Below are 23,464 nucleotides of genomic sequence, written 5' to 3' on the forward strand. Positions count from 1 at the left end.
TGTGGCTGACAGGAACTTCATTGCAGTGTAATGTAAGCCTACTTGTCACACTAATAAAAATTATTATTAGTTCACGGACGGTACAATTTTTTTCTTTGTTCTGTTCTGATGACATTCTTGGGTGGGCCCAGTGTTGACACTCTCTGGGTAGTTGCTGGGTGACCCCACATGGTGGGAATAGCTGACTCTTTATTGGAGAGGGGGGGGGGGGGGTAGATGGCCCCCTGCCCTGTCTGGCTGGTAACTTGGAATGTAAGGGGGTTGAACGGCCCAGTAAAAAGATCCAGAATGTTTGCTCATCTTATGAGTTTGAATGCTGATGTGTTTTTGCAGGGGATCCAGTTGCGGATCAACAAGGCCACGGAAGGGTTAGGTGGGGCAGGTATTCCATTCAGGCTTTTACAGTAGCACCCAGTGGTTGGCGTATAGAAGGGTATAATTTTAGGCAGTTAAAAGAGTGGCAGACCCAGACGGGACCAGAGTGGTGGATTGGTCTCTGCCCCAGCGAAGGTCAATGCTGTTTTTGAGGTCTTTTACCGCAGCCTCTATATTGTGGAGTCCCTGGAGATGTTGCCCATGATGGAATTTTTGGATGGCTTGTCCTTCCCAGTGGAGGAGGATATCATGAAATGTATGGGTTTAATGCAGGTGGGTAAAGCTTCAGCCCTGGACAGGTTCCCAATTGAATTCTATAAGAGGTTTGCGGGTCAGCTGATCCCATTGTTGTTAGATATGTTTAATGATTCCATGTCCCGGTGGTATTGCCAGTCACATTGACGCAGGCATCGATCTCCTTGATTTTGAAGAAGGGTAAGGATCCCACAGAGTGTTGTTACCGTCCCATCTCATTGCTGAACGCCAACACTAAGCTGTTGGCAAAGGTGCTGGCAATGCTTTTAGAGCCCTGTCTTCCAGTGGTAATTTCAGGGAAAACAGACTGGATTTGTTAAGCGGCCTACAGCTATCGCCAACATAAGTCGACTACTTAATCCTGTCCCCTCTCAGGTCCCTGAGCAAGAGGTGATTATTGAAAAGGCTTTTGATAGGGTGGAGTGGGATACCCATTTGACATCCTTGGAAGGTTAGGTTTTAGGCCTAAGTTTATATCTTTCATCCGTCTTCTGTACAGGGCCCCCACCGCAAATGTTAATGCGAATGCCCTGAGCTCGGGTTACTTCCAGTTGTATAGGGGTATGAGGCACAGTTGTCCATTGCCTCTACTTTTGTTTGCCTTGGCAGTCAAGTCTCTGGTATAGCATCATGGTTAGCGGGGTGGTGGGGGGTAGAGAGGGGAGGGAGGGAGCATAGGGCGTTCTTGTGTACAGATGATCTGCTACTGTATGTAATGGATCCACTCTCCATTGTGGAGGAGATAATGAAGCTACTTAGGTGTTTTGGCTCCTTCTTGGGGTATAAGTTGAATATGGACAAAAGTGAACACTTTTTGGCGAATTCTCCATGGAGGGGAACCAATTTGGGGAAGTTGCCTTTTCGCTTGGCCAAGCCAAGCGTTCGTTATCTGGGAATCCGGGTGACCCATGATTGGGCCTCGCTCCATAGGTTGAACTTTGCTAGCCTTGTGAATGGGGTTAAGTCGGACTTGAAGTTTAATTCAGAACAGAAGAGAAAGTAGCCTTGTAGACAACAAAAAGGGAGAGCATCGTCTACTAGACTTGCTGCAGAAAGGAGTAAGATTCTTTTCTAAGGAATGATGGCAAATTCTAATTGCGCATATGCATGTGGAGGGTGATTGACTGTGGGAAGAAACTATCCATGGAGAGGAAAAAAAATCAGATTAGCTTGCAGCATCCTCAAATTAAAAAGGAATGCCTTACAGGTTCCTGCTCTCTTAACCGGTTTCTCAGTGAAATATATTTGAAACTTCTTGCTCATCCCCATTTCTAGCAGAATCTTGTCTTGCCTAGTTTTACAACAGAGAACTAACCATTTTAAAAATGTACAGAAATATAGCTTTAGGTTCTGCATGAAAGTTCGACAGTGCAAGTTCGGACATCCCAGCTGGGTTTTGCAAACAAACCTATGCATTGCATGTTCTATTGGGTATGATTCAGGACCACATTAGACTTACCCATTGTGAGTTACAAGGCACTGCCTCAGACCCAGTTTACGAAAGATGTCCACCACAATCTCCATTGGTGTATGATCTGTAACTGTGAAAGGACTCATATCAAGAATGCTCCGCAGCTTCAGTGGGCGTGGACTGTCTGCGGGAAGTGTTGGAGCGTGTTGGGTAAAGTGTACCCTTGAACTGCTGACAATACCTTCTTGTTTTCTTCTTGAATTTTCTAAAGAGGGTGAGAAAAGAAAATCACAAAACTAATAACCATAGCAGTCAAAAGACGGCATTTCTGTTTGTGGCTTCTAGTTGTCCTCCAGTTTCCACTGCATATCCCATTCCACCAACACCCCAGCTACTGCCAGGAACTCAGGATATGGGATTTTGAGTATTTCAGTAAGCGTTTTGATTGTACTGGTTAACTCTACTTTAGAGTTTGCATTATTGAAACATGATTACAGGATCTGCACTGGTCATTTTTCAAATTGCAGCAACAATCAAGAACTTGCTGACTGCACTGAAATACATCAACTGCAGGGGACGGGGACATGGTCAGGAAACAACTGCTTCATGATTTCCGCTGTCCTTTGTGAATAAAAATTTAAAACAGCATTATTTTCTCCCCCTTCCACTTTGTATTGTGCTGCAAACAATCTCTGGATGGAAGGAGATGGTAGCCTGCGGCTAAAAATCATGTAAAAAATATCCTGAAATGGGCTAACTGGAGAATATATGAGAATGTCCCCAAGCTAATGTCTCTTCTAACCTTCTCCTCCCCCATGCAACAAATCAGTCTGCCTTCTATCAAACCCTGATAATCAGGAACTCACTGCTTTGGAGGATTGCAACTTAAAGAGATATCCCACTGCACAACAGATTAGATGCCCCATGTTGTTGGATGCACTTTTACTATTTTTTCCAAAAAATTTAAGAAATTTTAATGCGAGTTTTAGTAACACTCGAGGACCTTTTTTAGATATGAAACACTGCCTCAAGTTTATTCTGCTCATTCTGCAAGTTTTGCATAATTTTCCTAATGATACATAGAAAATAGGAGTAGGCCATTCAGCCCTTCGAGCCTGCTCTGCCATTAAATATCATCATGACCAATCCTCTATCTCAACACCATACTCCCGCGCTCTCCCCATTCCCCTTGACAGCTTCTGAGTCCAGAAATCTTCTTAAATATATTCAGTGACTAGACCTCCACAGCCTTCTGTGGAATTCCATGGGTTCACAAACTTCTGAGTGAAACTTCTTCTCATCTCAGTCCTAAATGGTCTACCCTGTATCCTGAGACTGTGACCCTTTGTTCTAGATCCTCCATAGAATCATAGAATTTAGTGCAGAAGGAGACCATCCGGCCCATCAAGTCTACACCGGCCCTTGTAAAGAGCACCCTACCTAAACCCACACCTCCACCCAATCCCCGCAACCCAGTAACCTCACCTAACCTTTTTGGACACTCAGGGCAATTTAGCATGGCCAATCCACCTAACCAGCACATCTTTGGACTGTGGGAGGAAACCCACGCAGACACCGGGAGAAAGTGCAAACTACACAAGAGAGTGGCCCAAGCCGGGAATTGAACCTGGGACCCTGGAGCTGCGAAGCAACAGTACCAACCACTGTGCTACCGTGCCGCCCGGGTCCGTGCAGCCAGAGGAAACAACATCCCTGTATCCATCTGTCCAGCCCTTCAGAATTTGATATGTTTCAATAAGATCTCCTCTAATTCTTCAAAATTTTAGGGAATACAGGCCCAGTCGACACAATCTCTATGCCTCCGACAGGCCTGCCATCCCAGGAATCAGTCTGGTGAATCTTCACTGCACTCATCTATGGCAAGTATATCTTTCTTAGATAAGGAGACCAAAACTGCACATATTAGTCTAGGTGTGGTCTTATCAAGACACTGTAGAGATACAGATCCTTTGGTTCAGATTTAGCTTCAGTTTCCCCTTAAATAGCGATCAGTAGATATTGATGTAATCCACCGAGCTACACAAATAGATGTATTAAATCAGTTGACCGAAAGCTTGGTCAAAGGGGTAGTTTTTAAGGAGTGCTTTTCAGGAGGAAAGCAAGAGAGAGTAGCAATTCTGAGGTTAGAGCCTATGCAAAGGCCATCAATGATGGAACGATTTAAAATCAAGGATGCTCAAAAGGCCAGAATTCAATGAGCGTTGATGTCAGGGAGGATCGTCAGGCTGGAGTAGATTACAGAGAAAGGGAGGAGCGAGGTCATTGGAAAAGATGGGGCAGTCGTTTGATAGGCTGGAGGGATCAAGGGGTGTCCTCTTCAGATCTGATGATGGCTGACTGAAAAGAGAAAGGACAACACCTGAAGAGTGAGGTCAATAAGATCATGGCTGATCTGATTCTAACTTCACACCAACATTTCTGCCTGTTCCTGATAACCTTTCATCCCTTTATTAATCAAGAACCTATATAGCTCTGGTGAAAAACATTCACATACACTGTTTCCACTGCCTTTTGACATGATCCTCTGTGGGGAAAAAATTCTCTTCATCTCGGTCTTAAATGTGTTTTTAAAAATTTATTTATGGGATGTGGGTGTTGCTGGTTAGGCCAGCATTTGTTGCCCATCCCTAGTTGACCTTCAGAAGGAGGTGGTGAGCTGCCTTCTTGAACCGCTGCAGTCCCTGAAGTGTAGGTACACCCACTGTGCTGTTAGAGAGAGAGAGTTCAAGGATTTATGACCCTGCAATAGCGAAGGAACGGCAATATATTTCCAAGTCAGAGTGGTGAGTGACTTGGAGGGGAACTTCCAGATGGTGGGGTTACTAGGTATCTGCTGATCTTGACCTTCTAGATGGTAGTGGTTATGGGTTTGGGAGGTGCTGTCTAAGGAGCCTTTGTGACTTACTGCAGTGCATCTTATAGATGGTACACAAGGCTGCCATTGTTCGTCGGTGGTAGAGGGTTTGAATGCTTGTGGAAGGAGGAGCAATCGGGCAGGTTGCTTTTTCCTGGATGATGTCGAGCTTCTCGAGTGTTGTTGGAGCTGCACTCATCCAGGCAAGTGGAGAGTATACATTCTACTCCTGACTTGTGCATTGTTGATGGTTGACAGGCTTTGGGTGGGGGGGCAGAGGGTGAGTTACTTGCCGTAGGATTCCTAGCCTTTGACCTGCACTAGTAGCCACAGTATTGTGATCAATGGTAACCCCCAGGATGTTGTTGGTGGGGGATTCAGCGATGGTAATGCCATTGAATGTCAAGGGGTGATGGTCCATCTCTTGTTGGAGATGGTCATTGCCTGGCACTTGTGTGGCGCAAATATAACTTGCCACTTGTCAGTCCAAGCCTGGATATTGTCCAGGTCTTGCTGCAATTGGACATGGACTGCTTCATTATCTGAGGAGTTGCGAATGGTGCTGAACATTGTGCAGTCATCCGCAAACATCCCACTTTTGACCTTATGATGTAAGGCATTGATGAAGCAGCTGAAGATGGTTGGGTCTAGGTTGTCTCTATCTTAGCCACAAAGATGTCCATGAGTACCTTGTCCCTATAATTAGGAGTGAGGGTGGAGGAGACCGGAGAAGCGTTTTAAAAAGACAATTTAAATTACAGAATAGAAGCCGGGGATTGACAAATAGTGAACAGTTCAGCAGGCAAGAGGAGGACTGACAGTGATTTACCTGATCCTGCCTGATCTGGCAGTGCATGGCTAAACCAGCTAGCCTTCATATCCTTTCCAGCCTGTGCTCCTTGGACTTAAGGAAGTGCAGATGAGTGAGAGCTGTATTTTGGGGGGGGGGGGGGGGGGGTGTCAGGTCAGGGTGAGGGACAGTAATGACAGCAATGGTTTAACTGGAGGCTAAGTCATTCAAGGCAGAGGTAAGAGGGCAGTTGTCCAAGTTAGTCGCTGCAGAAATGTTGTGGCGAATGGAGGGCTAAAAACTAGTCAGTTGGGACTTTGAAGATATACCTGTACATGAATTGGGGGATGGTTTTTCCCCATGGTGGCTTCAGAAGGCGGTAGGATTGGACATGGAGGTGGGGGGTGTGGATGGAGATTAATGGAATGTGGTGATTTGAGATATTCTTATCTGTGAATGGGGCTAAAAGGTCCATATGAGGTGGCAAAGTTAAGTGGCTTTTTTGAGAAGTGAGCTCACAATTCCTAACTAAAATGTTCAGGTCCCCTATTTAACAAGCAGATCTGGGAAATACATGTATTGTAACACTATTGAAGTAACATGGGAAAATCAACCCGTACCTAATGCAATAGTTATATCTCTTCTTAGTGCAAATCCAACTAGTCTTTGAGATTCTCGTGACACAATGACAGGAAAACCATTGTAAGTCGTTTCATTAATCATCACTTCTAGGTCTTCAACCGTCATGTCATCCTGCGTCAGGACTGAAAGAGGAGTCTCATTTCTCCGAGGCCGCATCACATCCGCAGCCAGTGTTGTATGAGTGAACTCTTCTTTAGCGTCCAGGAATGGATACCCATTCAGGCGGATGTGCGATTCGTAGATGCCCTCCCTGCCAAATGCGTCGCCCACCCACTTGCTGGTCATTACAGCTGCCATGAGAGGGACAATGTACTCCAGTCCACCAGTCAGCTCAAAAACAATCACCACCAAGGAAACGGTCATCCGTGTCACACCGCCTGTAAAACCAAAGAAAACAATTAGTTCAGAAAATATGTACACTCATTCTACATCCATCCCAGATTGTATAACATCATGCATTTGATAAGCGACTACACAACTCCTTCACATTTCTGGTGAGGAAGAATTTCATACCAGTGAAAAGTCATCCTTTTCCCAGTAACCACTGTATTGTTACAAACCCCGTGGGGAAACCAGAAACCAAATTTACCAAAAGACCCCCAAAGAAATAACGACCGACAAAATTTCACCTCTTATAACATTTTCTTTCAAGCAAATCGGAATCAATGTAAATGAACATGAAATAAAAGGCAAATGGTACTTCAACTAAAAGGGTAAATTTCATTTTCAATAGTCAATACAACATAAATAGGTCTTACAGGACCACAACCACCTGCATCACTTCCCTCCGCACAAATGTGGCACTAGCATATTTCCACACTATGCTGTTCTTTATTCATGCAGGGCAGGTCAGAAGTCCTATCCGACAACAGCTTTTCACATCCCAGTTTCAAGGATATTGCTATCACCAGCAAGGTGCACATCTATGAACCTTCTCTTCCTCGAGTCACGACAATCCTGATGGTGCAACTTTCCAGAGTTCCTTTTTAATGGCTAACCGATTAAAGCCCGGGACATGCCCACCTAAGCTCTTTAGCGTCTCCAAGCTATTCACACAATTTTCCATGTTTTAGACCTTTTTTAGCCAGCTCCTTTCTACGAAACAGAAAATGTGACCCTCTTTCTCAGAGAGATTTGCTTTTTCACCTCACAAGAATATTGTGTTCCTCTTTCTGCACTGGATCTGTCTGCACTTTTCCCTTTTGTCTGCAACTGTGCGCTGTTTGCCTTTACCCTCCAGCTCCTCTACTTGGATTCCTCCTTTGCAGCTCTCTTTTGTGTCTGCCAGCCACAGCTTCTTTTTCAACTTCCTCTCTGTTGGTACTGCCTTGAGGTCAAGGGTAGGTACTTCTTATTATCGAAGTAAATTACAATTGATCCCTTTACAATTGATGCAAACTCCTAAAAGTCCTTTTCAGTCTTAAAAACAATAAAAGATTCCATAGTATTGCTTCCAGCTCAAAGGCCATCAAAATAGCATATCTATTTACCCTGTCTTTCACCAATAAATTACTTTACCAGTACAGTTTAATCTGAGCTTCAAACATGTTAAACTCAATGATCGAACGGCCTTCTCGCGCCTGACTTGGTGACGCGATGCGGCTGTTAAATCTCGCAAGAAGGTTCGCAATGCTTGGAATGTGTCACGAGATGTAATGGGATCTCGTGAGATGTTGCGCTCTGGATCTCAGCGCCTGATCTTCCTGAGGCCCAGGAATGAATGCCTGGGAGACAAACATGGACCAGGCACAACAGCACCTGGGTGGGTACCCCAGGCCATCTGAGGCCCCTGGGTGGTCGGGCTCTGGACTGGGTGGTACTGGGTAGCATTACCACTGCTACAAGGGCACCGTGGCACTGCTAGCCTGGCACCGTAGCGCTGTCAGGGTGCCAGGCTGGCAGTGCGAAAGTACCCAGGTGTTAGGTTGCCTGTGCCAGGGTTCGGACCCGGGGTGCCCTTATAAGGAGAGGGGGGGGGGGGGGGGGCATGAGTCCAAAACAAGTAAGTTGGGGTGCTGGGGGGGGGGTCCAGAGGACATGGTCGGGAGTCTGAAGCGGGTCGAGAGATTGGGGGTGGCATTTAAAAATGGCTGCCCAATCTTGTCAGCACAGGAAAATAAGATAAGTGCAGCCTGGGCAGGGTGCTCCTCGCTGATGCCAACAAAAGAACCCATAAAAATATCCCCGTTTGATAGCAGGCCATTTATCACCGCTACCGAGAAACACACCGCTCGGCGCGCCCAATTTCTCCAGGCAGGAGAATCTGTTGTGAAGCATACCATATATCTAGGTCGGACACGAAATTGTAGGCAAACAGAAATTACCCTACAAATTGCACGTTCAATTCATGATTTGTTTTCTGACCCAAGTGCCTCCTGTGTTGCAAAATCTCCGCCAGCAACGTTCAAAACCCACTGCGATCGTCAAGTCTGAATTTAAAATGCTGTAAAATCTGAAAAGAAATATTCTAACAAATCTCTCCACCAGAAATATGGTGAAGAAATGTAGACGCTAAGCTGTTGGCGAAGATCTTGGCTACAAGGATAGAGGACTGTGTGCCGTGGGTCATCCACGAGGACCAGACGGGGTTCGTGAAGGGAAGGCAGCTGAACACCAACATACGGAGGCTCTTGAATGTTATTATGATGCCGGCGGGTAGCAGGGGAAGCGGAGATAGTGGTGGCGCGAGACGCGGTAGAAGGCCTTTATGATAGGGTTGAATGGGGGGTACTTGTGGGAGGTGCTGGAAAGGTTTGGGTTTGGGGAGGGGTTTGTCAGATGGGTGAGTTGTTATACGAGGCCCCGATGGCGAGCGTGGCCACGAATAGGAGGAGATCGGAGTACTTTCAGTTATACCGAGGCACGAGACAGGGGTGTCACTTGTCCCCCTTGCACTTTGCGTTGGCGATTGAACCCCTGGCCATGGCGTTGAGGGAGTCGAGGAACTGGAGGGGACTGGTGCGGTGGGGAGGAGCACCGAGTATCGCTTTATGCGGATCACGTATTGCTATATGTGGCGGACCCAGTGGGGGAATGCCGGAGGTGATGAAGATTCTCAGGGAATTTGGGGACTTCTCAGGGTATAAGCTCAACCTGGGTAAGAGCGAGCTGTTCGTCGTGCACCCGGGGGACCAGGAGGAGGGGATTGGTAGGCTCCCACTAAAAAGGGCGGAGAGGGAGCTTTAGGTACCTGGGAGTCCAGGTGGCCAGGAGCTGGGGGGCCCTACACAAACTTAACCTTACAAGGCTGGTTGAGCAAATGGAGGGGGAGTTTAAAAGATGGGACATGTTGCCGCTGTCGCTGGCGGGCAGGGTGCAGTCAGTCAAGATGACGGTGCTCCCGAGGTTTTTGTTCCTGTTCCAGTGCCTCCCCATGCTTATCCCGAAGGCCTTTTTTAGGAGGGTCAACAGGAGTATTACGGGATTTGTATGGGCGCACGGGACCCCGAGGGTGAGAAGGGTGTTTTTGGAGCGGGGCAGGGATAGGGGAGGGCTGGCGCTGCCCAACCTCTGTGGGTACTATTGGGCTGCCAACGCAGCGATGGTGCGTAAGTGGGTAATGGATGGGGAAGGGGCAGCACGGAAGAGGATGGAGATGGCGTCCTGTGTGGACACGAGCCTGGAGGCGCTTGTAACGGCGCCGTTGCTGCTCCCTCCAACGAGGTATACCATGAGCCCGGTGGTGGCGGCTACCCTCAAAATTTGGGGGCAATGGAGACGGCACAGGGGGGAGGTGAGGGTCTCGATGGGGTCCCCGATACGAGGGAACCACCTGTTTGTTCCAGGGAGAATCGATGGCGGGTTCCTGAGTTGGCACTGGGCAGGTGTTAGGTGGTTGAGGGACCTGTTTGTGGATGGGAAGTTTGCGAGCCTAGGTGAGTTAGAGGAGAATTTCGGGCTCCCCCGGGGAACATTTTTAGGTATATGCAGGTAAGGGCGTTTGCCAGGCGGCAGGTGGCGGGGTTCCCTCTGTTGCCCCCACGTGGGGTCCAGGACAGGGTGCTCTCGGGGGTGTGGGTTGGAGGGGGGAGGATTTCGGACATGTACCAAGTGATGCAGGAGGTAGATGAGGCCTTGGTGGAGGAGCTGAAGGGTAAATGGGAAGAGGAGCTGGGTGAGGAGACTGAGGAGGGCACATGGGTGGATGCTCTGGAAAGAGTGAACTCCTCCTCTTCATGTGCGAGGCTTAGCCTCATACAGTTCAAGGTGCTACGTAGGGCTCATATGACCGGGACGAGGATGAGTAGGTTCTTTGGGGGCGAAGACAGGTGTACTAGGTGCTCGGGGAACCCAGTGAACCATGCCCATATGTTCTGGGCATGCCCAGCGCTGGGGGAATTTTGGAAAGGGGTAGCAAGCATGGTGTCGAGGGTGGTAGGATCCAGGGTCAAGCCAGGCTGGGGACTTGCAATATTTGGGGTTGCAGTGGAGCCGGGAGTGCAGGAGGCGAAAGAGGCCGGTGTTCTGGCCTTTGCGTCCCTAGTAGCCCGGCGGAGGATTCTTCTTCAGTGGAAGAATGCGAGGCCCCCAAGCGTGGAGGCCTGGATCAACGATATGGCGGGGTTCATCAAATTGGAGAGGGTGAAATTTGCCCTGAGGGGATCAGTACAGGGGTTTTTCAGGCGGTGGCAGCCTTTCTGAGATTTCCCGGCAGAACGGTAGGGAAAAAAGGCCAGCAGCAGCCCGAGGGGGGGGGGGGGGGGGGTCGTTTCGGTGGGTTGGGTTGAAGGGGCGTGTACATGTGTTCTTTGGTTATGACGGGTGTTAATCTCTTCTTTTTGTATTTAATGGGGGGGGGGAGGGGGGGGGGGGTTGTTCTTTCTTGTTTTTCTTAGTTGTTAATATTTTTCTTTTTTTTGTTAATATTTTCTGTTATTGATATTTTGTGAAAATCTGAATAAAAATTATTTAAAAAAAAAGAAATATGGTGAAGTGTTTACATCCAAAATGTCAACCTATTTCTTGTTCTTTACAGATACTGATTGACCTGCTGTGCAGATCCCACTTTCACTTCTCTGGGTTTCGGAACTGGTTGGTTAACATGCAGATTATTCTAATCCAAGCAAAGAACACTAATGATTTGACGCTCTGCGGTATTTTTAGAACTGGTTCATAGGCTTTTGTAAGGTTCCTATACAAATTATTTTAACAGTTATTAGTAAGAATCAATTAACACGCGGCAGGGTTTCAATGCCCGAGTCTCCTATTTTGATATCATTGCTAGAGTCAAGAGAAGGCAGATAGGTTGAAATGCAGAGGACATTGATTTAAGGTGGGTGGTCACAGAACCAGCAGCAAAGTGGGGGGGAAACATTTTTACACAGCAAATGGTTCGGATATGGAATGTGCCGTCTGAGAGTGTGGTGGAGGCACATACAATCAGGGTTATCAGATGGGAATTGGAACAGCACCTGTCAGCACCTAAGGGGGAAAAAATTGCAATGCTCTGGGGAAAAGGTGGGGGTGTGGGACTTGCTGAGCTTCTCTCAGATCCAGCACTGACATGAAGGGATGAATTCCATGGCAGGTTGGACGTTGGTTTAATGTCACAGGCAGTACTACTCACAAGAGTAGTCTCATCTGCAGTGGTGGTAGATCAAGCACCCTCTTCAATCTTACTGACAGTACCAGACGGGGGAACTGGGCCTAGTTAAGGTAGTCTTTCGAAGGATCGGTGAAGACTCGAGGGGCTGAATGGCCTCCTTCTGCACTGTCGGGATTCTATCAATCTATTCCCTGCAAGGACACTAGTCTCATTTTGGTTCCTTGGAATGTCTTACTTGGGAGGAAACAGACAGCCTGTCACTGCATTTTGGCTAATTAAACACTTTGTCTAGTAAATATTAAGGGACAACTGTAGCTTAGACATATATCTCGCAATTGATGTTGATTACTGCTGGGAATAAAATAGAATAAGAATTCATCAGCATTCAAAAGCCGTAAATGATTGTAATAATCCAAATGTTATGACTCAATGCTTATAAATTATATCTTTGGACACATGCTGTTGCTTAAGCTGAAATTCCAATTAACTGCCTTGCAAATAAGTGAGTGGACTATGGCAAAAAAAAGACAATCTGGTATCAGAATCTAGGGTTGCTTCGGAGATCAGTTGATTCGCTCTTGCTTTTTCCCTAGAAAGAGATTGGGGGATTTGAGGGCAGGGATTCAGTTCTGCTCGATCAAACAGAAACCACGGAGTTGCTAGTCTCGGCCACAGACCCCTTCCAAATTGTCAAGCACCACTTGCGACAATCCAACGAATAAAACAAGAAGTTAACTCCAGAATCGATTCCTCCCTTTTTGGCACATGGTGAATTGTTGATTAATTCTTCAGATAGTTGGCGGGCATGGAACACAAGTTAACATTTTACACATGGTCCTCTCTTGCATTTTTTCCTCCTACCACTCCTTCCTTATCCTTAGGGAAACTCATGTGTACTTAACAGCTAAAACATACATTTTGGGCTAAGCAAATCTTCAGGAAAAACTCTCAAAAACAAAATTAATTCATTGCCAATGAAGATTACTGACCCAAACAAGCTGCAGCACCAACCATTGCATACAGGCCTGGAGTAACACAGTCTGCTCCAACATTACACCACTGGCTAAATATGAACCAGTCATGATGATAGTAGGCCAGCTGCTCCACTGCGATGCCCACAATCCGACCAGCAATGGCACCGATTGCCATGCTTGGTATGAAGAGGCCTGAAGGTACCTACAAAAAGTAGCAAAATGAAGAGAAATCAAGCAAGCAAAAATACCTTTTTATGAAGAGTTTAGCGACATACTACATAATGCATGCCATGTCAATATTGATCATTCTGCACACAGACAGTATCTATTGGAGCTCATAAGCTCGTGAGCTTTAAGGATTTTTCATTTACCATTTTTATTGGTTTCTTACCTGAACTGTTGAGAAACATCCAAACTCTATTTAGCATCAGCAGAATATACTGGAAGACCAACATTCAGCGTATTACACTGCTCCTTCACGTTTGCTGTTAATGCTCATTTTTTTACTCGTTCACATTCTCAGACAAATATAGTGGACCAGGACAGTGCAAGTTACACATTTACTTAGGGGAGCTGATGCCAAGTCCGTTCCAAGCCTATGGGAGTACTGTTTTAAACTACAGCCTTTATCCAGACTCTCAATATCTTTTAACTTTTCACATCACGTTGCAATAACTCAAGTTATCATCCAAAACAGCAACTTATCATCTGTGACTTTAACTTTAATTAGTTGACTAAATTTCTCCTGCAAAACGCCAATTCCCTGCAGTGACAGAGTTTTGCGGGTGCCAGGCACTTGCTTAATCTCGGTGATTGGTTTATCAATTGAATTTTCTGAGGAGGTCACAAGTAAGGTGTATGTTACCTTTAGGACTTCAAGCGACTTTTGGTAAGATTTCACTTTGGCAATTATTAGCCAAAATGAGAACCGAATTGAGGGGGGGGAGGGGGTACTCCTTTGATTTGGGCAGTAGGAGACAGAGTGTGGCAATCAAGGTGAAATGTGGAAAATAGTCCTGAAAAAGAGTCAGATGGACTCAAAACAGTGACTCTGTTTCTCTATCCACCAATGTTGCCAGACCTGCTGAGGATTTCCAGCACTTTCTGCTTTTATCACGGAAAATAATGGTTCCCAGATATATGTTCTCGGGTTCCACCTTTTCACCATAGGTATTGGTGGCTAGACTGAAGGAACAGAAAAAATTGAAGATGACAAAGTAATGACACAGTAAGTTGTGAAGATGGGTGCAGAAAGTTGCAAATGGACACAGGCAAGTGATTGGGAAATGAACCTCAATATGAGTAAGTATAAGGTGATCAACCTTGATCACAATAAATGATATAAGAAATAGGAGGAAAATTAGGTCATCCGAGACTGTTGGGTTGTGCAACACATTCATGGCCATGGGCAGCATGGTAGCACAGTGGTTGCCACAGTTGATTCACAGCGCCAGGATCCCAGGTTCATAGAATCATAGAATTTACAGTGCAGAAGGAGGCCATTCGGCACATCGAGTCAGCACCGGCTCTTGGAAAGCGCACTCTACCCAAGGCCACACCTCCACCGAATCCCCATAAACCCAGTAACCCCACCCAACACTAAGGGCAATTTTGGACACTAAGGGCAATTTAGCATGGCTGATCCACCTAACCTGCACATCTTTGGACTGTGGAAGGAAACCGGAGCATCCGGAGGAAACCCACGCAGACACGGGGAGAATGTACAGTCTCCGTACAGTGACCCAAGCTGAGAATCGAACCTGGGACCCTGGAGCTGTGAAGCAATTGTGCTAATCATTATGCTACCGTGCTGGTCCAAGGTTCGATTCCTCGCTTGGGTCACTGTCTGTGCGGAGTCTGCACTTTCTCCCCGTGTCTGTGTGGGTTGCTCCCGGGTGCTCCGGTTTCCTCCCACAGTCCAAAGATGTGCAGGTTAGGTGGATTGGCGTGCTAAATTGCCGTTAGTGTCCAAAAAAGGTTAGTTGGGGTTACTGGGATACGGAGGAGGTGTGGAGGCTAGGTCAGGTGCTCTTTCCAAGGGCCAGTGCAGACTCGATGGGCCAATTGGCCTCCTTCTACACTGTAAATTCTATGATTCTACCTCAACTCTACCTTCCTAGTATCCCCATATCCCTTGATTCCCTTAGTATACTGAAACTTATCAATTTTAATCTTGAATACACTCGATGAGTGAGCATCCAAAGCCATCTGGGTTAGAAAATTCTAAAGATGCGCAACTCTTTGAAAGAAGAAATCTCAGGCGCGATTCTCCGCTGCCCACGACGGGTCGGAGAATAGCGGGAGGACCTTCCCAACATTCTTCCTGACCTCCCTTGTATTCTCTCTCCCCCCCCCCCACGGCCGCCCCACGACACGAATCGCTGCTCGCCGTTTTTTACGGCGAACAGCCATTCTCCCCAGGCCGATGGGCCGAGTTCCCAGGCCTTTACGGCCGTTTTCACGAACGCAAACACACCTGCTCTCACCGTTCGTGAAAACGGCTGCAAAGTGCCGTCCCGGACAACCATGGCACCGACTGGCACGACCGCACCACGGCCGTGCCAAGGGTGGCATGGGCCTGCGATCGGTGGGCACCGATCGCGGGCAGCGGGTCTGACACCCGCGCACTATTTGTTCCTCCGCTGCCCCGCAGGATCAGTCCGCGGGGCGGCTGAGGGGCATGACGGCCCGCGCATGCGCGGGTTTGACGCATATGCGTGATGACATCATCCGCGCATGCGCAGGTTGGAGCCGTCCAACCCGCGCATGCGCGGCTGACGTCATCGTGCGCGTCAGCCGCCGTGACGCTTGGCATGCGGGCTTAGCGACGGTCGCTAAGCCCGCGATGCCGTGCTTCACGGGACCGCGCTGCTAGCACCGCCCAGGGGGGAGAATCGGGTTCCGGGAGGGGGCACAAAGGCTGCCGTGAAACACGGCCAGTTTCACGGCAGCCTTTACGACTCGCCGCATTTGCGGAGAATCACGCCCCTCGTATCTCAGTTCTAAATGATTAACCTCTTAAACTGAAACTGTAACGCTGAGCTCCCGACTCCAAAGCCAGGGGAAATAGCCTCACTGCAGGTTCCCTATCAAGCTCCTTCAAAATTTTATGTGTTTCAATTAGACTAATTTCTTGTGCTTTTAAATTCTAGTGAATACACGCTTGGTGGGTCACTCCTTGCAGAACAACCTCATCTCAGGGATTAGTCTCGTAAAACTTTGTTGTACTTCAAAACAGATGTATCGCTGATGGCACACCTAAGTTAAAGGATTGAAAGTTGAAGTCCCACTCCAGGATTTGTGCACAAAAATCAAGGCCAACACTTCAGTCCTGTACTGAAGGACCGCTGCACTGTCAGAGGTGCCATCTTTCAGATGAGACATTAAACTGAGGCCCCACAGCCCTCTAAGGAGGAGTAAAAGAACCATGGCACTATTTAGAAGAGGAGCACAGGAGTTATCCCCAGTGTTTTGGTCAATATTTATCCCTCAGGCAACATCGCAAAAAGCAGATATACCATTGTTGCTTGTGGGAGACTGAAGTGCACAAAACGTTGGCTCTGCATTTCCCACATTACAACAGTAACTGCTCTTATTTAATTGGTTGGAAAGCATTTCAAAACGTAACACGGTTGTGAAAGCCTATCAATGCAATTCTTTGTTTCTTTTAAGAAGACCAGGGCCCGATTCTCCAGAACCACGAAAAAGTGCTCCCGTCAGTGGGAAAAACACTGTGATTCCCGCTGGCGCGAGGAACGACACTGACGTGCCATGCTATGGCACTTGGAAATGTTTTACTCCTCGAATGACTTTCCTGTGCCATTCCATTACACACTGGGGTCCACGTTGCAACCGAGGGGACGGGAGCTAATCTCGCTAACAGGTCCCGCACCTCTGAGATCGGAGCGCCCCTTTTACATCCATCTCAAAAATCTGCTGCTGCACCCCGCAGATCGCTGGTAGGCCTCCACCCCACCCCTCAATCGGTGGCAAGCCCCACCCCTCAGTAACCCCACCCCATCCCCCTTAAGGTCACGTTCCCTTGGCAGCCCCCACAGCTGCACTTTCTGGGAAGCACTTGAGAACACAGTGGCAGATTCATTAAAAAAAATAACGATTAGGAAAACACCTGTAGAGGTGTTAATGGATCCCTGCAGAGTTATAAAAATAAACAATCTGAATCTCCCCTTTGAAACTGCCTCGCCCTGTCAATCAGAAAGATTATGGCAGACAATGGAGCATGAAATTGAATGTAAACAACGTAGTTCAAAGCTCTCAGCCTTCTAGACATACACGCAGACGTCTATACTTTCAAGGGCAATGAAAATTGTGTGCATCCTACTTCAAAGATTTCCACCACTTTACAGGGATTACTTTTACCTTCATCTCCCAGACCTTTAAACTTGGGCATGCTGACAGACTTTCATGACTGACAGAGGGTTTAGGGATATAGATGCAAACACTTTCACTTTATTACGAGGGACGTGTATTTCTGAGATTCTAAGTGCCTGTTTAATTGGGTACAGATGAGAACAATTTCAATTTATGGGAAAACTTTATTTTTTGCATACTGACTGTTTAAAGGGCTTAAAGACTACAGATGGGGAAAGCAGCCAAATGAGCCCCATCCCAGGAAGGACCCGGACCTGAGCCCTCCAGCACAGTGCAAGCCCCCCTGATGCCCAGCTCCCATGAAGGATCCCCTCGGCAGCCTGGCACCAATTGTTGGGAGGGTACTTGCTAACTTGCTACCTCTTGGACTGCAAGCCGCCAGGTACACGTTCCTCAATACTTGCACCAATTCACGGCAGCTGGACTCTCGGCTGGTGGGGGCAGGGGCATCCAGTTGGTTAATGAGTGGGCCACCCTGTCTATCAATGAGATGTAAAATAGCTCTAATAAGCTATGTGCATGGTCCCGTCGGAAAGGGGCGGTAAGTTCACCGGGACGCTGGGAAACCCGCTATGATTGGCGGGGTGGGCACAAAAACTCATGGCAGGTCTGCCACCCGGCGCAGACTGTGAATTCACCCCGACATGGGATTCAGCGGACCATCACAAATCCGGCATCTAGCTGGTGACCCCAGCAGCGCCGGCCCTAGGGTTGCTGGCGCCCCGGGCAAGTTGAACTTCGGCGCCCTTGGGGGGGGGGGGGGGGGGGGGGGAAGGGGGCCGCGGGCCGAGGGGGGGGGGGGCCGAGAGGGGGGGCGGGGCCGGGGGGAGCGGACCCGAGGGGGGCAGTGCGGGCGGACCCGAGGGGGGGGGGGCGGTGCGGGCGGACCCGAGGGGGGGGCGGTGTGGGCGGACCCGAGGGGGGGGCGGTGCGGGCGGACCCGAGGGGGGGGGCGGGGGGACGGACCCGAGGGGGGGGGGGGGGGGGGGGGACGGACCCGAGGCGGGGGGGGGGAGCGGACCAAACGGGGGGACGGACCGGGGGGGGGGGCGCCCTGGGGGAGTGCGGCCACCGCGCATGCGCTGGTTGGCGCCGGCCCAACTGCGCATGCGTGGGACCCGAGTCTGGCGCCCCCTAGCACATGGCGCCCCGGGCGACAGCCCGAGTTGCCGGTGCCTTGAGCCGGCCCTGGACCCCAGAGAATCCTGGCCCAGAACTCTGTACACTACTCATTGTGTGGTCTCATCAAAGCCCTATACAATTGCAATAAGACTTCTTAACTTTGATATTCCAATTCGTTTGTAATAAAGGCTAACATACCATTTGATTTTTTTTAGTTCCTTACATGTTAACCTCATGTGATTAAAGTACAAGGATACCCAGCTCCCTCAAATATCAGCACTTCACAGAGTCTCACCAGTTATAAAATATACCCCAATATAAATTTGAATATTTTCTAAACAGTAATAAAATAGGTGCTGTAAAGGAGGACAGAAACCGAGGAGTCCAAACAAACAAATTTTTTAAAGGCAAAATATAGGTACCAAAAAAGCAGTGAAATGTTGACCTTTATTCTCAAGGAATACAATGGGAGGGAAGTATTGCTTTATTTATATGGTACTTTGACCAGATCTCATCCATTTTGGCGAGTACATTTTAGAAAGGATATAATGGCCACGGAGGGAATGCAACTCGCCAGAATGTACTCAAGTTTATAAGATTAAATTATGGGGACAGGTTGCATAAAATTGGTCTGTATTTCTTTGAGAGTATTGGAGATTGAGGGGTGATCGTATCTAGGCATTTACAATGTTAAAAGGATTTGACAGGGTAGATGGAGAGAAACCATTTCTTCTGGTGGGGGAAATCAGGAACAAAGGGGCTCATCAGTGCTCGGTCATTATGTGAACAAAATCAGGAAACACTTTTTCTCACAATGGGTGGTAGAAATTTGGGACTCTCTTCCCCCAAAAGGCTCTCGATGCTAGGAGACAATTAAAAGTTACAAGACTGAAATAGATTTTTAGCAAGGTATAGAAAGAGCGACATGGAACAAAATTAGGAAATAGCATTAAGTTCAGCTGATATCTAAATGATGGTGAAGCAGATCTGAGGGGCCAGCTGGCTTCCTCCTGTACCTAATTTTCTGGTATCAAAACAAAGTTTGTACTCTTTATGTGTGAGCATAGACACCAAGTGACAGGCCCTCTTTGAATGTGGGGGCCTTCACAATCAAGCTCCTAGTCCGTCATGATGTGCGAATGAATCATAGAATTTACAGTGCAGAAGGAGGCAATTCGGCCCATCGAGTCCGCACCGGCCCTTGGAAAGAGCACCCTACTTAAGCCCACACCTCGACCCTATCCCCCTAACCCAGTAATCCCACCTACCCTTCTTGGACACTAAGGGCAATTTAGCATGGCCAATCCATCTCGTCTGCACATTTGGACTGTGGGAGGAAACTAGAGCACCCGGAGGAAACCCACGCAGACACGGGGAGAATGTGCAGACTCCGCACAGACAGTGACCCAAGCCGGGAATCGAACCTGGGACCCTGGAGCTGTGAAGCAACAGTGCTAACTACTGTGCTACTGTGTCGCCTGGACTACAGGACAATCAGGAATTAGACCACCAGCCAATTTGCCTTCTCCGGATTCCAGGAACACAACGGCCAACTGCAGCACACCCATTGCTAATCCAACTCACCTCCAAACCCAAGACAGATCTAGGATTAAACATGTTACCTTTCCGGTTTCCTTGGCTTATTTACTGAATGAACACGTACATGTTTAGGAAGGGGAAATGGATAACGTTCATACCTTTTACTATCTTGATCTTCTGGACCAGGCCATTTATGTTGTTTGAACTTGGTTCAAAGATGGCTGATATTGCTAAGTATAGAGATGTTGTTATTTAATCTAATCATGTCAAAATTAAAAGTACCAGCCTGCTGTTTTAAATGTACCTTTAACGGTATGAACTGTCAAATTAATAAACCCCTTTGTTAATTTCTATTTTTACATTCTACTTAGCTGGAGGATAAAACATCTATTATGAATGGGTTACCTTAATTCCAAATGTGAAGATGGTCATAATAATCTTAAATACAAGCGCTAATGCCAGTTTTCCTATGGCATCGTAAACTCCTTGACCAGCTGGTCGGTCCGGAATGTCGTCCAACAGTTTACTGACATTTGCATCAGTCTGGTAATCACAGAGGGGCGAAGATTCTAGAGGCCCACAATCAGTAAAAAGTTCTTTGATCAATTCACTAGTGTTCTTCCTTGTGTACTGATTAGGAAAGGCGACCACGGCAGTGATGACGGTTACTGTGATGACTTCCAGGACAGGGAACTTCCCAAACTTTGTGGTTTTCCGACGTCTGCACCAAGCAATGTTAGCACGGATGAAGAATGCTCCCCACAACCCTCCGAACACACCCAGGAGGATAAAAGGGATCAGTTCAAACAAGTACCACGGTGTATGATACTCCACGTAAAACAGGACCAGGCGGCTGTTTCCAAAGGGATTAATGGAACGCAAGATGAAGGCTGCCACTAAAGCAGCAAAAAATGATCTCCAGAGAGTCTTCAAGGGGAAATAGTAGCTCACCTGAAGGGAGAAAGATTTCAAATGGTGATTAAAAACATCATTTCAATTTTTCAGAAGCTTTCCAATAAAGAATTTACAATGAACTGATCAAGTAAAATCGCAGAACCATTTAAAAAGGATTGATAATAATGGGGAAATTGGCGTTTCCTTTGGGTGTCTGAAATCGCCGAGCAGAAACTTATAGCCAAGTTCCGCACACATGAGTGCGGCCTCAACCGGGACCTGGGATTCATGTCGCATTACATTCATCCCCCACCATCTGGCCTGGGCGTGCAAAATTCTACCAACTGTCCTGGCTTGAGACATTTCACACCTCTTTAACCTGGGATAACCCCTATCTCTGGATCTGTAAAGACTTAATTACCTGAAAATGCTCGCATTCTAAGCAATGTCTGGCATCTTTGAATTTGTCTATATATATGTTTCTGGAACACACCTCTTCATTCACCTGAGGAAGGAGCAGTGCTCCGAAAGTTAGTGTTTGAAACAAACATGTTGGACTTTAGACTGGTGTTGTAAGACTTCTTACTGTATTCAAAACTAAGTACTAGAGATTTTCTTAAATTCAAGAGCTTTTGATGAACCAACATATTTTAAAAATCATAGTTCTTTTGCATTCAATTTTCAATTTAATTCATTAAATGTTATAATTTTACCTGCATTTGTAGATAAATGTAACTAGTTATTTTAGCCTATTGAATTTCAAGTCAGTTTGTAAAATGTTGGTTTGATCACAAGAGAGTGGTTGAGAACAGCACTAAATTACTTCTAATCCACAAGGAATTGGCTTAACTGTTCAATTCTGGGGCTATGTGCTTTGCATACAGCCAAAAGGCAAGGGATGCAGTCCAAATAAATAATTAGGCCATCATTCAAGGAAAATGGCACAAAAGAGCACAAAACATGAACATGGATGGTACTTATATGCACTGTCCCTCAGTAATGAACTTTTTATTCATAAATACAGGTTTCAGTTTTGTCAGAAATGATTGCTTCCCAGGAAACTGCATTCTTTCATCCTCATAAGGCTTCTAGTTGTTTGTCCTGCTTCAATTCTTCTGGCCATGTAGACAAGAAAAGTTTAGATAAATCTGTTGCTGTAAGGTATCCAGGGCGGTCTGAGGCTAAGTGTTGACGCCGTCGGAAACGCCGTTGCGTTTCTCGACGAAGTCAACACAGCCTCAGGATCAGCAATTCTGGCCTACAGGGGGCCAGCACGGCACTGGAGCGGTTCACGCCTCTCCAGCTGCTGATTCCGGCGTCAGCTGGGCACCGCAGGATCCGCACATGCGCAGTGGCCCCCTTCAATGCGCAGGGCTACAGGGGCCGGCGCGGAAGAAAGGAGGCCCCTAGCTAGAGAGGCCGGCCCGCCGATAGGTGGGCCCCGATCGTGGGCCAGGCCACATCGGAGGCTCCCCCCATCCCCCCACAGGCCGCCCCTGACCCTTCCGCGCCAAGTTCCCAGTGGCCGAGAGCAGGTGTGGACAGCACCGGCGGGATCAGTAGATTTTCAAAATACAAAAAAAAGGTTATGACCACTAAGGCAGGTTTCCCTCTGGAATCTGGCTTGCTCAGCAAATAACATCTGCTGTGGTCATAACAATAGACTGCAACTACATTGAAGATCCTCAAGACATTCCTTTGTACCCACCTACAGGTATCGGCGTAAACTGTGCGAGCACATATTAGAAAATTGCAGGTGTGCGTGTGAGATTGTTCAATACTTTTCGACTGCATGTAAAGCCTCGCCAGTAGCCAAATATAACTGCCTGGAAAAGGTGATTTCACTCCACTTAACTGAGAAATCAAATCAAGTTTTGACTTCACATTTAACACTACACCTTCCGAGCAACAAAATCGCTTCGCACTCCCACTACCTACCGCTAGAATGTGCACGTTTTCTACTGTATTCACAACAGTAAATGCACCCCGAGATGTTTGTAACTGACAAACAATGTATAAACATTCATTACCTCTTCCAAGCTGAAAAGGACACCACCAATTGGAGCACCGAAAGCCACAGATACCCCAGCTGCTGATGCTGCAGATAACACCTATGGAAAGCAACAACAGAATCTTTTAGTTTATATTAATTTGAGTAAACTTGTTTTACACTGAAAGCTTTCTGAAATAAGGGACACAGCTGGGCTAGGACGTAACAACCACTGAAGCTGCACTGTAATTCGTCTCAAGTCAAAAAGAAAAGTTGATTTATTTGACTTTTTTTTTCCCTGTCCTATTGTCAACATAAGCTTTTAATAATTTTTCAATAATCTTTATTATTGTCACAAGCAGGTTTACATTAACACTGCAGTGAAGTTACTGTGAAAATCCCCAAGTCGCCACATTCCGGCACCTGTTCGGGTTATGGGAGGGAAAATTCAGAATATCCAATTCACCTAACAGCACGTCCTTGGGGACTTGTGGGAGGAAACCAGAGAAACCGGAGGAAATCTACGCAGATACGGGGAGAACGTGCTGACTCCTCACAAACAGTGACCCAAGCCGGGAATTGAACCTGGGGCCCTGGCACTGTGAAGCAACAGTGCTAACCACTATGCTACCGTGCCAACCTTTTGCAACAAGATTAAAT

General features: G+C 47.3%; 1 protein-coding gene across 10 annotated transcripts in view; it reads right to left on the reverse strand.

Annotated features, from left to right (window-relative positions):
• Positions 1 to 23,464, reverse strand: part of clcn3 (chloride channel 3) — a 206,171-nt gene that overhangs the window by 16,538 nt on the left and 166,169 nt on the right. For all 10 annotated transcript variants that reach the window (XM_038805814.1, XM_038805810.1, XM_038805806.1 and 7 more), the window contains 5 exons: positions 22,845 to 22,925; positions 20,326 to 20,871; positions 12,883 to 13,069; positions 6,327 to 6,725; positions 2,090 to 2,306 (listed from right to left, as the gene is read on the reverse strand). In XM_038805814.1, coding sequence (XP_038661742.1) covers positions 2,090 to 2,306; positions 6,327 to 6,725; positions 12,883 to 13,069; positions 20,326 to 20,871; positions 22,845 to 22,925 — 1,430 coding nt within the window. The remainder of the gene's footprint in view (positions 1 to 2,089; positions 2,307 to 6,326; positions 6,726 to 12,882; positions 13,070 to 20,325; positions 20,872 to 22,844; positions 22,926 to 23,464) is intronic.

Source organism: Scyliorhinus canicula, chromosome 8 (assembly GCF_902713615.1).
Source record: "Scyliorhinus canicula chromosome 8, sScyCan1.1, whole genome shotgun sequence".
In the NCBI taxonomy this organism is placed as follows: Eukaryota; Metazoa; Chordata; class Chondrichthyes; order Carcharhiniformes; family Scyliorhinidae; genus Scyliorhinus; species Scyliorhinus canicula.